General features: G+C 41.1%; 1 protein-coding gene across 5 annotated transcripts in view; it reads right to left on the bottom strand.

Moving 5' to 3' along the window:
• Positions 1–10,028: 10,028 nt before the first annotated feature.
• Positions 10,029–15,681, bottom strand: part of BEST3 (bestrophin 3) — a gene marked incomplete at its 3' end in the record, with an annotated part of 88,543 nt that continues 82,890 nt past the window's right edge. For 4 of the 5 annotated variants that reach the window (XM_082256853.1, XM_082256852.1, XM_082256851.1 and 1 more), the window contains 2 exons: positions 11,731–11,882; positions 10,029–10,959 (listed from right to left, as the gene is read on the bottom strand). In XM_082256853.1, the coding sequence (XP_082112979.1) occupies positions 10,098–10,959; positions 11,731–11,882 (1,014 nt within the window). Of the gene's footprint in view, positions 10,960–11,726; positions 11,883–15,681 lie in introns of those variants that run through there. The other variant, XM_082256855.1, reaches the window with a different exon arrangement.

Here is a 15,681-nt window from a genome sequence, read left to right as displayed (position 1 = left end):
GGTAACTGTATTTATATCTGAAGAGCACATGGGCTATGGGCCAGTCTTCTTCTACAGAGAGATCCAGGTGGGGAGAGGGCTGTCTCCATTGAAGCTGAAACCCATGGTTCTCTTGCAAGCTGACTTGAGGGAGAATGTTCACGGATCCTGTCTGGTATCAGAGGAAGGTGACCTATGGCCAGGGCCTTGTGAGTACAGACCCCCTAAAGAGATCCTACGGACTGTTGTTGCTAAAATCTCCCTCTTTGTGCTAGAAGTCAGCATACTGGGTGTAAGCTAAAGGGGACATTGGCTAGTGTCTTGAAGAAGCAAGCTCTGCTCGATTCTTTCTACTACAAAGGGACTTGCTTAAATCGGTGTTCCAGCTGGGGAAAAATAAATAAAAGTCAGCAGCTACAAATACTGTAGCTGCTGACTTTTAATATAAAAACACTTACCTGTTCAGGAAGCCCACGATGTCAGCACCCCAGCCGATTTTCGGATCGGTTGCCGGGTGCTGCCACCCCCATTCGTTCTAAGGGAAACTGGCGGTAAAGCCTTTCGGCTTCACAGCTGGCTCTCTACTCTGCATACACAAAGCGCGCTGGCCGTTCTAATGGGCCTGGCGGTGGGGGAAGGAGAAGGGGGGCCGAACTTCCGAGGGATGGCGTGAAGGCACTGTTTCCTGGAAGTGGGGAAGAGTACCTGTCAAAACCAGGTACCTGTTCTCTCCTCCCCCCTGAAAGGTGTCAAATGTAGCACCGGAGGGGGGGAGGAAGCAGATGAGCGGAAATTCCACTTTTGGGTGCTACACAATTCTTTTGAAGAAGTTGTCTTCGCTTGTGAATAGTTCATTTGGCGTATCCCACTAAATCCTTTCTCCTAGCCAAGTTCTCCAAATAAAATATAAAAAACACATCCCCTAGACTGGCCATTGGAGACAACAAGCGGAAGAGTGTATGCACCTGGCTGTGTGAAAATACTCTGTAACTGGCTGTGGATAAATTAGTGGGAGTCCCAGGCACAATTATTCAAACGGCTCCTGCAGGGATATCGCTACATATATATACTTATGGTGCAGTGTTTTACATCGCATATGATTAAAAATAATGGAGTCACAATTTTACCGCAATTAAGAAATGTTTGCTAATATTTTATATGTGTTTATATTTTTATCTGTTATAATGGAACATAGCAAAGAAAGGACATGAAAAATTGTAAGACACTTTATACATATCTCTGTGCTGACTTGGTCTGTTTATATTAAATGTGTGGACACTTTTACACATGTTTCTCAAAGAGTGGGAGGAGGATATATCAATGTGCAATACAAACATACCAGAAAATCAATTTGAGGGTCTCTCATTTACATGGCAACTTGGTATGACTAACAAAAGTTAATATAAATGAACTTGAATATAATTCACTACATAGAATTAAAATATATACATTCTATACACAAGACTATACAGTAATTTGGTTTCCAAAACAAATTCAGACAATTTCAGTTTCTTGCCAGACATGGATTTATGGGCAAGTCTCGTATGCTTGAACCTAAGGTGATAAAGCACCAGTGACAAAGCCCACTGAAGTGCCCAGAATTCAGGGTGCTGGAAGCTTTCTGAATATACTGCATATAGATTACATTAGAGTCTCTCAAGAGGGCTAGGCTAAAAGGTACAAACTGGGGCTTTGAAATAGTAAAAAGTTTCAGTTTTTCCCATTACATCCAAGACACAAATACTAATTAAAGTGGTATGCAGTGTTCATTTTGATGTCAAGTTTGGATTTAGTTTTATTCATAGTCTTTTGACTAAAATGTCACACCGTCATCTAAAATGGTTTAGTTTTAGTGGTACTTTAGTCTACTAAAATCTCCAAGACATTTTAGTAGACTAAAATCTATTGGATTTAGTTAAATTGAAATGCATTATTTTAGCATTTCTCTAGAATTGCCAAACTCATTATACAGTATACTCCTGGAGTAAAATATTATTAACGGTATTTATGGTACTAGGTTTGATCATGCACTACAGACAAAGATTTAGACATTGTGATATATAAAATCTTTATAAATAAAGCCAAGTTTAATAAACAAAAAAAAAAATATTGCTTTTTCACAAACAGAAGTGCAACTTTAAAATATAAAAAAAAAAAAAACTGTAAACTCTATTGGCTGTAATGCCATTGCACATATTACCTGAATCTATTACCAACATTAAATATTAAGAAAAAAAAAAAAGAAAAGCCTTTTTCCTATTTGAAAATAAAATAAGAAAAGCCTTTTTCCTATTTGAAATAAAAAAAATAAGAAAAGCCTTTTTCCTATTTTTTCTTTCTTTCAGCAGCTTAGTAGATGCCCTCTACTTGTTCTTGTGTGGTAGTGCAATAGTGCAATACATGTTTAAACTTTAATCCGCTAAAAAAACTGAAACTTTTATACTTACCTGACAGTAATTTTCCTTTCGTGACGCATAAGCATGACAGCATACACCTATGGGTAGGCTCCTCCCCTCGCCGAATCAGGACTGGTTATATTAGATAAATGAGTCACCTCCCCTAAGGCGGCATTCTCGTAACTAGACTCAAATGCGAAGCCCCAAGGGAGGAACCTGAATGCTGTCATGCTTATGCATCAGGAAAGGAAAATTACATGTCAGGTAAGTATAAAATTTTCAGTTTTCCTGACACAAGCATGACAGCATACACATATGGGATGTAGCACGCCAACAAAGCCCATAAGGGAGGGCCATGCTGAAGTGTTTTAATCAACAGTTTTCTCCACTGTTTTCTGTCCTCCTCTGGTTGAGCCAGACAGACCCATGGCTTTCTAACCGATCAACTATGCAACCATGCAACATATCCTTAGACTCATTTAGAACTGAAGTCAACTCCCCTGTTTCCAATGTCGCTTGATTAACTTTGTAATAGGCTAAAAATGGTTCTTCGTATATGAACTTAGTTGGTATCCTGTAAAGGAATTCTGAGCCTGTGAATTCTGCCTATGAGCGCGCCACCCATCTGATAATGTGGGCTCTGCACTAGATTGATGGATTCATCTTTGCCCCATAAGCCCCCTAGGTTACTTTGACCCCAGATGATGCCATCATCCTAGTAGACAGTGAAAGTCTTCTTCTGATACCACCAGGCCTGAAGAGGCCACTGTCTGACCTTCTAGAGAAGGACCACTTCCATGTATTTCTTCCACATAGACACCATCGAGTCGGTGACTTCGCCTTTCCAGCATGTCCAAACCTGAAATGTCTATGTCCTGTTCCAGATGAAAGGATGCAGACCTTTGTATGGTGCTGGAAAAGAAGAAGCTATTTTGTTTGATAATGGTAGCAATAAGGTAGTTTATCGCTTGAACGGGAAATACTGCTTTAGTGTCATAGAAAATATTGAGGAAGTCTTGCTCAGAAGAATGGAGGAGTGGGACAACCTTCCCAACACTAGTTGCACTGCCAAGTTCTTAGGGGAAAGAACGATCTGTACAGGCCTTTCGGAATTGGTTTACCAAGATGTGCAGCGGTCCCTGGATCTCAGGAAGTGAGGACCCGACCAAGACTTGACTACCACCTAATCCCCCATCTCGGCCTACTTGCAGACATCTTAATCTTTACAGTCGGGAGCAGAGGATTCCATCCTTAAATTCTGCGAGGTTTCCCATGTTCTGGTGTACCTGAAGTTTGTAGCAGATGCCCTGGCTTCCACAGGGTTTCAAATACTGAAAGGCGAGACCCCTAGAGGAGTCTTCCATACTTGGTCTCCCAGCTGCTAGATCTAACTTGGATTATTTTGGATACAGTTGGCCCCACCGTGTAAGGTCTGAAATCTCAGGAAGGAGAATAGGAGGTTCTTGCACCAAAGACTGTACTTGAGGACACCGCGGCCTGCATGGCCACCAGGACATTGTCCTCATCACAGCTGTACGACTACGGATCCTGATGAGGAGCTTGGAGATGACTGGGTCTGGTGCCTATATAGGCTAAACTGTAGACCCAACTGGATGTTCGTAGATCCACTGCTTCAACTTCTGGGATTGCAGGAATAATTTCCATTTGTGACCAAAGAGGTCACTGTCAGGTTGGAATTCACTGAACTGCTTGCTGGTCTAGGGACACACTCTTAACATTCAAGACTTTGTATCTTACAGTGTCTGATAGGAAGTTCTGGGAAGCCAGAACACAAAGAGCGATGATATGAGGCAGGTTTTACTGTTGGCAAACCTAAATGGGAGATACCTTTGACAAAGATTTATTAATATTGTATTCCTTCTTGCTAAGAAGATGGGAGATTAATATTACCGTCTGTTTGGAGCATAACTGAGGCCTCCTAGGCTGTGTTGCCCAAACAACTTCAACGCTTGGGAATGTAACGCTCCTGCGTTTTATGTATGATGTGGATTTACAGCTGCAGAAATATTCCACTTCAGTAGTCATGTAGAGAAACGCTGAGACACCAATCCCAACTCCCAAAGACTCATCATGTGTGGATGATCTCAATTCAGCAAGTAAATACACACACTCAATAGATGTTCCTAGAGTGACTTATGTATATAGTAACACAGTGATGATAGGCTGAAGAGACAGGTTGGGTAGAGATGGTAGATGACAGACACTTGAAAGGAAATGTTCTTGAAAGTAAGATAGTAGCAGATGGAATGCAGATAGGTTAGTAATCATGTATGGTAGCAGATGATAGAGTAGCAGGTGAACATACAGGAGAGACCAACCCAGTGCAAGAGCAGATGGTAGTAGGCTCAAGAGCTAGCAATCTTAGATAATGCAGATGTAATAATAGTCCTTAGTATGCAGAGCTAGATAGTGTAAGCTTTAGTATGAAGGTTATAGAGGTTTCCCCTGTGGGGTACTTATCACTAGTAGCAATGTAGCAGAGGAGAGGTTCGGCAAGAGCGGATGATCCGGTAGCGGGATACAGGGATCAGCGCAGCGTGGTTCCGACAGCGAGGTATGCTTGCAAGCATGAGAGCTTCAAGACAGGTTAGCATCAAGGCACAAAGCAGGTTGAACGAACACATGTGAGTGAGAGCTGGTGATTTAAATAGCTGTTCAGTCCGGCGCTCAGTGATGACAGCATCAGTCTTAAAGGTGTATGCGCACCTTACCAAAAGAGAATGGTGGGGCGCATACACTTAGGAAAAGAGTAATTAGGGTACCCAAAGGTACCAGAACATTACAGGGAATCACTGTTAGCCACTTCGTCCTCCATTGGCATATGTAATTGACCTTGAGATAGGAGGTCACTTAGGGTAATACCAAGAAAGTAAATAGATTGTGATGATTGGTATGACAGAAAGCTGAAAAGATTAATTAACTAACTATCTTTAGCCACCACCAACGGGACTTGTCTCATATGTGGGGTCATCTACTCTGGAGTAGGAAACTAATCTTCCATTAACTTAGAAGGTCAAATTATAATGTTCTCAATCTTCCAGTGAGTCCAACCAACTGCATGGATTACTGCAGACTACTTCTCGATCATTTGAGACCATGGGATAGAGCTAGGGCCCCAAGTGAGAACCTAATACTGTCACTTTCTGTGAGGGCAACTCTTCAGTATTCTCTGAGTTTCCAAAATGTCATTATTATAATGAGATGAGTTGGCCTTCCCCAGCTGATGGTCCATCCAAATTTGATCTGAGTCTGAATCAGAATTTGCCAGGACCTGGAGAATGTTGAGCCCCCCGCAGGCTGTTGTCAAGCTATGAAACATGCTGCCCTTGCTTCCGCAAGATGGCCACTACTGGAAGCAATTTTCTGGAAAAGGTCTTGAGTATGTGGAAAGACCAAAGGTTGTTGAATGTATCTGAAATAAAAACTCTCAGAAGCATGGGTGTGCTGAAAAGCGTATGTACACATCAGCTAGATCTAGAGAAAACTATAGCTGCTTTATCTGATGGTTTGAGTGATTGTTCTCAATTACTCCATGTGAAGTTTTAGATTTTGATTCTTCGTTCCATTTCCTGCCTAAATCTGCTTTTCGACTAAGAACACTGGATTGATGGCTCACTGTTAGACGAAGATTTGGTAACATTTGCTTAAAGCTTTAAAGAAAATTCCAATGACTTCCCTTCTGCACAGGACCCACCGATCCTGAGCCTCCTCTGCCCAAATTTGCAATAATTCCTGCAATAACACCTACTGGGCAAATTTATGTAAATGGAATTTTGCTGCTCCTAGCGAGGAGCAGACTTGGATTTTGGCGACCAAAGAAAGACTATTATGGATCTTTCAATCTATCCATCTTTGTTTTGGGCCTAGGTGACTAGTCTAAGGGATTAGTCCCAAATCTAGACATCACTGATTCCATCTTGAATAGCAGTCGATTCACTTAGAAAGCGGCATATGCAGTAAGTGGGTTTAAGCCATAGGGCTTGACTAACCACACAAAATACTAGAGGAACAGCATACTGCATCGCTGGTCACTTTAATTTCACTCAGGGATCACACAACGCAGAGGCTTATTACTGGTCCAGTTTGCCATCAACTCTTCTGCTGAGAACCATATAGCCTTGGCTGCTGAAGTGAACTCCCACATAGGCCACACACACACTACCTAATGGTAGAATAAACCTCATTGCCAAATCCATATTGCTGTTCCCATGCCTTTGCAAAGAATATTGCATCATCCGTTGGCAGAATGGCACTTCTGGCTTGTCTGATGAAGATTCCTTGGCCAACTGCCTCTGAAGTAAAGCTGGGCTTTACAGAAAGGATCTTGCTTCCCCTGCAAGCATAAAGACACATGTAGTCAATCTGATGAAAGCTCCTTGGCCCGCTGCTTTTGAGGTAGAGGTACCCTTTGAACAAACTTAGCTGTCTTATTAGCTTAGTACTTGAACGTTAGCGACTAGATATCCACCTAGTCAGTTTGAATAGTGACAAAACATCTGCATTTTTGTTTACGGTCGCCTGTTATGCAACTTGGCATAGCATCTTGGCGGGCACGTCAGCTAACCACACTACTCCCCATACTGCCAAGGATGGTCCTTATTGTGATTTCCTTTAGTCTGCCCCTCCTGCTAGCACCTTGAATGTATAGCCGTTTTCCTCAGAGCCAGAGAGGACCTGTCACTGTTGAAGGAACAAGTTGCCTCTTTTCTATTGGGGAGTGGTGAAGGTATTAGGGCTGGAAAGTTTTACCATCCTTACTGACCGCTTTTTTTTTTTAGTATAGTATACCTACCTGACCCTCATCTTACTGATCATTGCTGGTCCCTGGGTAAGCTCATACCTCAAGGATATGAGCTGCAGGTTTGTGGTCAAAATATTAGCAAATACACATTAGCAAATACACTCTCAGCTGCTGTCCACACATCCATCTGCAGACATTGAAGCAGCAAATAACGTATAGCAGTCATCAATGTTTGGCAGCCAAAAGCAGGCAATAAACGCATAGCAGCCATACAACGCACAGCATTCATTATTAGTGAAGCATTACTATATCATAAGCAGCACAAAGGAAGGGTTAATATACCTCAGACCAATAGCCCTGGCAGGATCACCTACACTAGGCCACTGGTTTGCAAGGTTAAAAACACCAAACTCAGGTATTGGAGCATTAAACAGTAATCCAACCTTCAGAACCAGGCATTGCTGAGTTAAAAGGAAAGACTCAACTTTGCACATTAACACCTATATATATTAGGCCATGCATTAGCAGTACTGCAGACAAAACCAAACCTGTGAGGCATTAATGAAAGCAGAACTATAACAGCAAGTTACCCTACTTTGGCATCCTGACATAATAACCATATATTAATCATGACAAACCATAACAGCCTATGGTTTAGCTTACCTGCCTGTGCAGCACACATTCCTGGCTGGCTCTAAAGTGATGGGAGAGGATTGATTCCTGAACAGAAGGCCACCAATACACCCCAGGCAGTTGCCCGGGGCTCCCAGTCGCTACCATTAGCTGGAAGTTATCCCAACACCATTTTGCTGCTCCCTGTTGACCGCAATTCTGCCAGGCGCCATCCCCATCTACACATCCATCTGGAAAAGGCAGCCTGCAGTAGAGCCACAGGAAGTAGACAAAGAGCCATTTTGGAAGTGAGCAGCCGCCCTAACAACAATGCCAGTGTTTTGCAAGGGAAACAAATATACACAGAGCGCCAGGCTAGCCAATAGCGTGTGGGACCACAGCTCACCAGGAGGAGAGACTGGATTAGTCCCAACAAACAACAAGGCAGAACTGTTTTACCTGCATCCAGAGACCAGTATTCTGCACCCCAGTACCTGGAGCTGGGTGAGGCCTCCCTCGTATAGGCGGTTTACACCCGAACGGAGGGAGCTTCGTCACAGGAGAGAGGCTGAACCTGTGCGGCTGGCCAGATGAATCTGGCAAAGTGAGGACAAAAATGAAATTCTTTTTTCTATAATTATAACTGGTTGAGCTTTTGAGGAACAAAAAGAGAATGTCACCTTAGGGGAGGCGACTCATTTATCTAGTATAACCAGTCCTGATTGGGGGAGGGACGGAGCCTACCCATACGTGTATGCTGTCATGCTTGAGTCAGGAAAGTCTGAGCTATAGGCTGGGGATAGAATTGTGTTGCCGATTTAGATAAGGCCAGCAGAGATTTGATTTTAGTCATAGTCTTTTGACTAAAATGCTATTTTAGTTTTAGTCGTATTTTAGTTATCTAAATTGTTTTAAGTTTAGTCGTATTTTATTTGACTAAAATCTTCGGTACCAGTGCTAGTTTCATTGACAAAAATATTTTCGTTAACGAAATTAACACTGGTGGTGTGTAGGTCAAAGTACCTTTATCCATTTTGATTATTTTTTGCAGGCAGAATGTTGGATGGCCTAGAGATCTGAAACATTTTTTAAACATTACTGCAATAAATTTTATGTCCTGCAGCAATTGTAGCCCTCTTAGCAGACAAGCAGAAGGTATATGAAGTCACTTTGGCCTACATTCCATGGGTTTGCCCAGCTAAGTTCACACTGGCATTAAAAGCAGGCGTTTGAGGGACATTAAAACTGCCTCTCACACACCTACCGTATGTAAATAATACAATGGACAGGATACAGTGCTATTCCCATTATCAAAACATGAAGCGTTAGCGTCGCTTCAAAATTGAAGCCTCATGTCGAGTTAGGAGGTGTTTGAAGCCTTTCAGCGCCTCCTATACAAGTCTATGGTAATGCTTCACAAACGATCTGGCAGGCATTTGCGGCGCGGTTACTGTCACTCCCCATTTAAAAATAGGCATTTATGGAGCAATTTTAACCTGCCCTAACACTCATAAAATGCTACAAAACTGCACATGTGGCATTTGAGGAGCGTTCTTTACTTATTATTAATGCTTGTAAAATGTCCAACATCCATACTAAAACTTATTGACGCGAGTCTAACGCTATCGGAGCATTTGTTAATCAGTAGAAATGTAGTCAAGTGTGAGCAAACCCTAACCTATCACTAGATAATGAAATAGATGTGTTTAAAGGCGTTAAAAAAATAACATTAGGTAAAGGTGGTATCGTCCAAGCCATGTGGTGGGAGTAAGGCCAGTTTCACACTGCTGCACTGTGCTTTGGGGGCAGTGCGGATGTATCAGTGGTTTTTGAGCGTTTTACCTGTAGTTTTGAAAATGCACTATATATGCATCATGGTGCGCTTTAAGAAAACACGCCAAAAACGTGCAACCTAATAGAAAGTCTATGGTGCTGTGGCTAAAACCGCAGGTAAAACATGCAAAAACTGGTGATATACCTGTGCTGTGGCCAAATCGCAGTGTAGCAGTGTGAAACAGGCCTTAAAACCATATTTCAGTGAGTAGTGACTAATTCAGAGCCTGATTTCCTAATAAATTCAAGTTTCAAACTTCTTCTGATGGAACAGTCAATTTTCTGTTACTGTCCTTGGAAATGAGAAAAAAGGCACTGTATTATATAAATGCACTGTGCTGCTTCCAGTAAGAATTACACCATGTTGATAACAAGTATGAAATGACCATGTCAGTAGCCTGACTACAAACATTTGTTCTTAGATGTTTTTGTGCGTTATGAAAGTCTTTCCTCTTGTTAGACAGATTCTCTTGTCCCAGAGCTGCATGTTTCCATTTACAGGATTTAATATTATCTTATATTTTCCCATCTTTCTTTTCATCATGAAAGTCGACTATGTCTGTTTCTTTGGTGTCAATGTGGCTGAATAAATCCAGCAAAACTTCACTGGGATTTGAGTGAGCATCTGAAGCATGTACTCCCTCTTCTAATGGCAAAGAAAGAGGTATATCTTGCAGAGATGTATATGGTGGCTGTAAACTCATTAAAGGGCTTTGTGTTGGCAATATAGTTTCACTTAACCGATGGGATGCAATCTTCTGATCTTTAGTGATGTGCTTTAATTTCTCTTCACCTGTATTCACTGGAACTTGTACTGACCCTTGTTTCTGAATATCTTGTTTGGAAATTATTTCAGGGCTTGGTTGGTCAGTGTTTTTCTGAACACAGTCAGTTTTTTCTCCATTATTTGATATAGGTGGAGGATTTGATTGCAGTCGGGCAGTTTGGACTAGAGTTTCAGAAGATGTAGTAATCACCACTTCGGGTACATGTAAAGCTGAGTTTGGTGTATAACTGTTCTCACTCGAAGGTTGTCTTTCTGAAGTATTTGATCTACTAGACTCCCGAATAACAGATAGATCATTTCTAGTGGTGCCCGGCTTGGTATTTTTATCCATAGATTCGTGCCTCTTACTACCATGTAAATTAGGTCTTTTGACTGGAACATCATGGAAACTCCCTATGTAACTTGTTTCACTAGGAAAGAACGTAGCTGATGCATCACTTCCCTGTCGACTGAAAGTTCTTCTAATTGGAGATTCAGGATGCTCATGGACACTTAAAAACCGCTTGACCCTTCTTAAAACAGAAGGTTGTCTTCTATGCTTCTCTTCATCCAGAAGCCAGTCCTCATGTAGAAATACAGAATCAGGTAGCCTACAGCAGAGAAAAAAAGCAGAAAATAATATATTATTGTTTGTGCGAAACAATGGTTTCCAACCTCCTTTCTAAAGTCCCCCCAAAAGGTTGTGTTTTCAGGATCACCTTCACCTTGCACAAGTGCATTAAATCAATGTTATTAGCTTGGTATTTTACGACAGTTATTTTTTAAGGGAAATTCCCAAACGTGGCCTTTAGAGGGTACTTGAGGAACGGGGTTGGGAAACCTTGAAACAGAATGATGTGTCAGTCAGTTTAAAGCTTAAAGTGGCACTAAAATCTGATTTGAAAAATGTAAAATCTTTTTAAGTTTATATTCCTAACTTCTACCTTCTATTGCTCTCAGTCTTCTTCAAGTCTCCATATCCCTTTCTTTACTGCTGCTGTGATCTGACTTTAGATTGTGGCTATAGGTACACACTATAGAAGGATGTGCTATGTTCATTTTTCATGTCAGAGGTTTACAACCCATTTGAGTAGTAGATGTGTGAATTATTTTTGGAGAATAAGGATATCATTTAGTGTCACTTTAAGTTTAGTTAAATATTTTAAAAAAAATCAGCACCAAGGACGGTACATACATTAAAAAAATAAGCGTCCCTTATGCTAAAGGATGCAATTTTTCTTGGAATTTTAATTTCTCTTAAAATGAGTGACTGATAACATTAGCAAGGTAGAATTGCACTGCTTGTGTGGAATTGTGTGGGAATGTACACATTAGTAAAGCTTCATACTAACTTTGGAAACTTTAGTGTAATTGATAGTTACCCCATATGGACTGTTGATCCCAAGAATGAAGGAATACAGTAGTCAGCAGCAGCAAGTGTGTATGGTGGTCGTGCATCAGATTCATTCCAGTAGATGTCTCTACTCATCTTCGGTAAGTTTGTATGCATCTCATCCACAGCCATTAGGGAAACCTAAAAGTGATTAAACTATTAATATTTGAAAGCCTAGAACAACACTTTTAGTGACACAGCTTCATAGTGCATTTTGTCATCTATCTCATGACCTTAGCCAAGGATAAGGAAGTTTAAGTAGAAGATTATCTACAAGCTTTACTTATACTGCTTCACCACCTACTGTACCTGTAGGTATGGATGTCCACACAACTGTGGCTGCTAATCCAATGATTTGTGAACAGGGTCGGGACCTAAACCCCTTCACAGAAGGCAATTATTCCCCATGCAACTAGTGAGAAATCTTCATACTTAACTATTCTTAGTAAAGTACTATGCTGCATTCCTACAGCTTCACACTTAACAGCAAATTTAGATGGAGATAAAAACATCTGAAAATAGAAGATATCATTTTGGGTCCTACATAATTGATAGCTTTCTATCCAAGGGCTATGGCTTGATATTCGGTCCTTGGAAATCCCAAACAGCAGTAAAAACAAGAACCCTGGATAATCCAAACTCTCACATGGTTGTAAGTTATTATTGCATGCATACAGAGACTAGGCTACAGATCCTGGTGGCTAAGAATCATGGAGGAGTCCAGTGTTAGGCCCCATTCACACGGGGAAGACAACATTCAAATTACCAGGGAATCAGCTCACAGATCCCCTGCTGATCGGAGGGGAATAGGCAGTTTACACATTCATGTCCACTCAGCTTCCGCAGAGCGGACACAGAACCCGCTCTGTTTTATGAGTGGCTGGAGTAAAAGGACTCCACTGTCTGTTTACACCCAACTACCCTCTGCCACTCTGTCTAAACAGAAGGAGACAAATCCTCTCACAAGTCCATTTACACCCGCTTGTTCATAGGAATAGACGTTCAGATCTTATCCTCCTGAGAAACGTATAGGTGGACCTGATCAGATCACCTGTGTGAAAAGGGGCCTAAGGGTTAGCATTTTCTTAAGACATACCTGCATAATACACTGGTAGCTGAGGTTGCTGTGCAATTTGCTGGGCACTTAGAAATGAGTCAGGATGATTCCAGCAGACATTTGTTCTTTATACAGTACATAAGGGCTCCATGAGTGAACACAGACATTTTAAAATAGTTCTACCATAAAAGCAAAGTTTATTGCCCCGACAAGTTAAGAAAGCTTATCATTAGCCTTACAGCCATTGGCGAGGCTGCAAGATAGTCCAGAATTAAAGCAAAAGCAAATAATAACAATGTATACACAATGTAATATTAATAATAATTCTACATAGTTACATAGTGAGGCTGAACAAAGACACCAGTCTATCCAGTTCAACCTATGTTGAGTGTGTGTGTGTGTGTGTGTGTGTTTGCTGTTAATAGTACATCATATACCCCTTTATTTTGTGGTCGTTAAGGTGCCCATCTAATAGATTTTTGGAACTAAAGATGCTCTCTGCTGATACCACTGCTTGTGTAAGAGAATTACACATCCTTACCGCACTGACAGTAAAGAACCCTTTACGCAGTTTAAGGTTAAACCACTTCTCTTCTAATTTATATAAATGGCCACGTGTCTTTTTAAATTCCCTTTCACTGAAAAGTTTGTTCCCTATGCTAGGGTCACCAGTACGGTATTTGCACATTGATATCCCCTCTCAAGCGTCTCTTCTTGAGAGAGAATAAGTTCAATGCTTGTAGTCTTTCCTCATAGCAGAAGTGATCCATTCCCCTAATAAATTTGTTGCCCTTCTCTGGACTCTCTTTAGTTCCAGTACATCCTTCCTGAGGACTGGTGCCCAGAACTGGATGGTATACTCGAGATGGGGCCAGACCAGAGTCTTGTAGAGTGGGAGAATTATCGTTTTATCTCTGGATTGATCCCCTTTTTTATACATGCCAATTTTCTGTTGGCTTTGCTTGCAGCAGCTTGGCATTACATGCCATTACTGAGCTTGTTGTCTACTAGGACCCCCAGGTCCTTTTCCATCTTAGATTCCCCCAGAGGTTCTCCCCCTAGTGAGTAACTTGCGTTCGTATTTCTGGCACCCAAATGCATTACCTTACATTTTTCAACAATAAACCTCATTTGCCATGTAGTTGCCCACCCCATTTTTTGTTCAGGTCTTCTTAGAAGGTTTCCATGTCCTGAATAGAAGTTAATGCCCTGCTTAGCTTAGTATCGTCCGCAAATACTGAGATTGTGCTGGTTATCCCATCCTCTAGATTATTTATGAATAAACTGAACAGGATTGGTCCCAGGAAAGATCCTTGGGGGACCCCGCTTTCCACATCAGACCAATCCGAGTACTCCCCATTTATCCCTACCCTCTGGACTCACCCCTGGAGCCAGTATTCAATCCAGATACCTACGTACCTTAGTTTGTACAGTAAGCTTTTGTGGGGAACTGTATCAAATGCCTTTGCAAAGTCCAGATACACTACATCTACAGGCTTTCCTTTATCTAGATGGCAGCTCACCTCTTCATGGAAGGTTAATAGATTGATCTGGCAAGAACGATTCTTCATAAATCCATGCTGATTACTACCGATGATACCGTTTTTATTACTAAAATCCTATATATAGTCCCTTATCATCCCCTCCAATAGCTTGCAGAGTATTGATGTTAGGCTAACGGGCCTGTAGTTTCCAGGGATTTATCTTGGCCCTTTTTTAAATATTGGTGCCACATTGGCTTTTCTCCAATCAGCTGGTACCATTCCCGTCAGTAAAATTGTCCATAAATTAGGTACAATGGTCTGGCTATTACCTGGCTGAGTTCCTTAAGGACCCTTGGGTGTAAGCCATCTGATCCCAGTTACTTATTTATGTTAAGTTTTTTGAGTCTAGTTCTTCTCTTAACCACGAGGGTGCTTCCTGTGATGTGCTATTAACTTTAACATTACGGTCTAGGGTACTGTATCCTCCCAATTCTTTTGTGAAGACTGAGGAGAAGAATTTATTTAGAACCTCTGCCCTCTCTCTGTCCTTAATAGCCAGATTCCCTTCATCATCCTTTCTGGGGCCAATATGTTCTGGCCTCACTTTCTCACTATTTATATACTTAAAGAATTTCTTGGGGTTCTTTTTTCTCTCTTCCGCTATGTGCCTTTTCGTGTTCAATCTTAGCCGCCTTGATTGTGCTCTTACATTTCTTATTGCATTCTTTGTAATGCTGGAATGCTGCCAATGATCCCTCAGCTTTGTATTTCTTGAAGGCCTTTTCTTTTGTTTTTATATGCATTTTTATACTGGAGTTTAGCCACCCAGGGTTTATTTTAGCTCTTTTAAACTTATACCCTGTCGAAATGAACTGGCCAGAACCCTTATTAAGTATATTCTCAAAGCACTCCCATTTTTCCTCAGTGTTCTTTGTTCCCAGGATTCTATCCCATTTAATATTATCTAGCATAGAGTGCAGTTTAGGGAAGTTGGCTCTTTTGAAGTTCAGTCTTTGTATTACCCTTATGATTCCTATTTCTGTGATTTATACTGAAATGAATTGACCTGTGGTAACTGTTTTCTGAAACGAACTGACCTGTGGTCACTTTCCTGAAACAAATTGACTTGTGGTCACTGTTTCCAATTTTAATTCTAATAATACAATGTAAGTAAGTCACTCACAGGTACCATTATAAAGGCCATGTTTTATGAATACTGTTGTGCTGGAGGAGTAATTTAAAAATAATTCTTACATCACATAAAAAAGTCACATAAGCCTTACAATCCATAAAGTGGTTATAAATCTTAAGTCAATGCAATCCTATAATGCTACATATAGAACCTCCAATTCAGAACACCATTAATTGTGTGCTGTCTCCTTCCATGGTAGATTTTTTT

Source organism: Pelophylax lessonae, assembly GCF_965119305.1.
Source record: "Pelophylax lessonae genome assembly, chromosome: 4".
Classification (NCBI taxonomy): Eukaryota; Metazoa; Chordata; class Amphibia; order Anura; family Ranidae; genus Pelophylax; species Pelophylax lessonae.
This window is presented reverse-complemented; position numbering and strand designations above follow the sequence as displayed.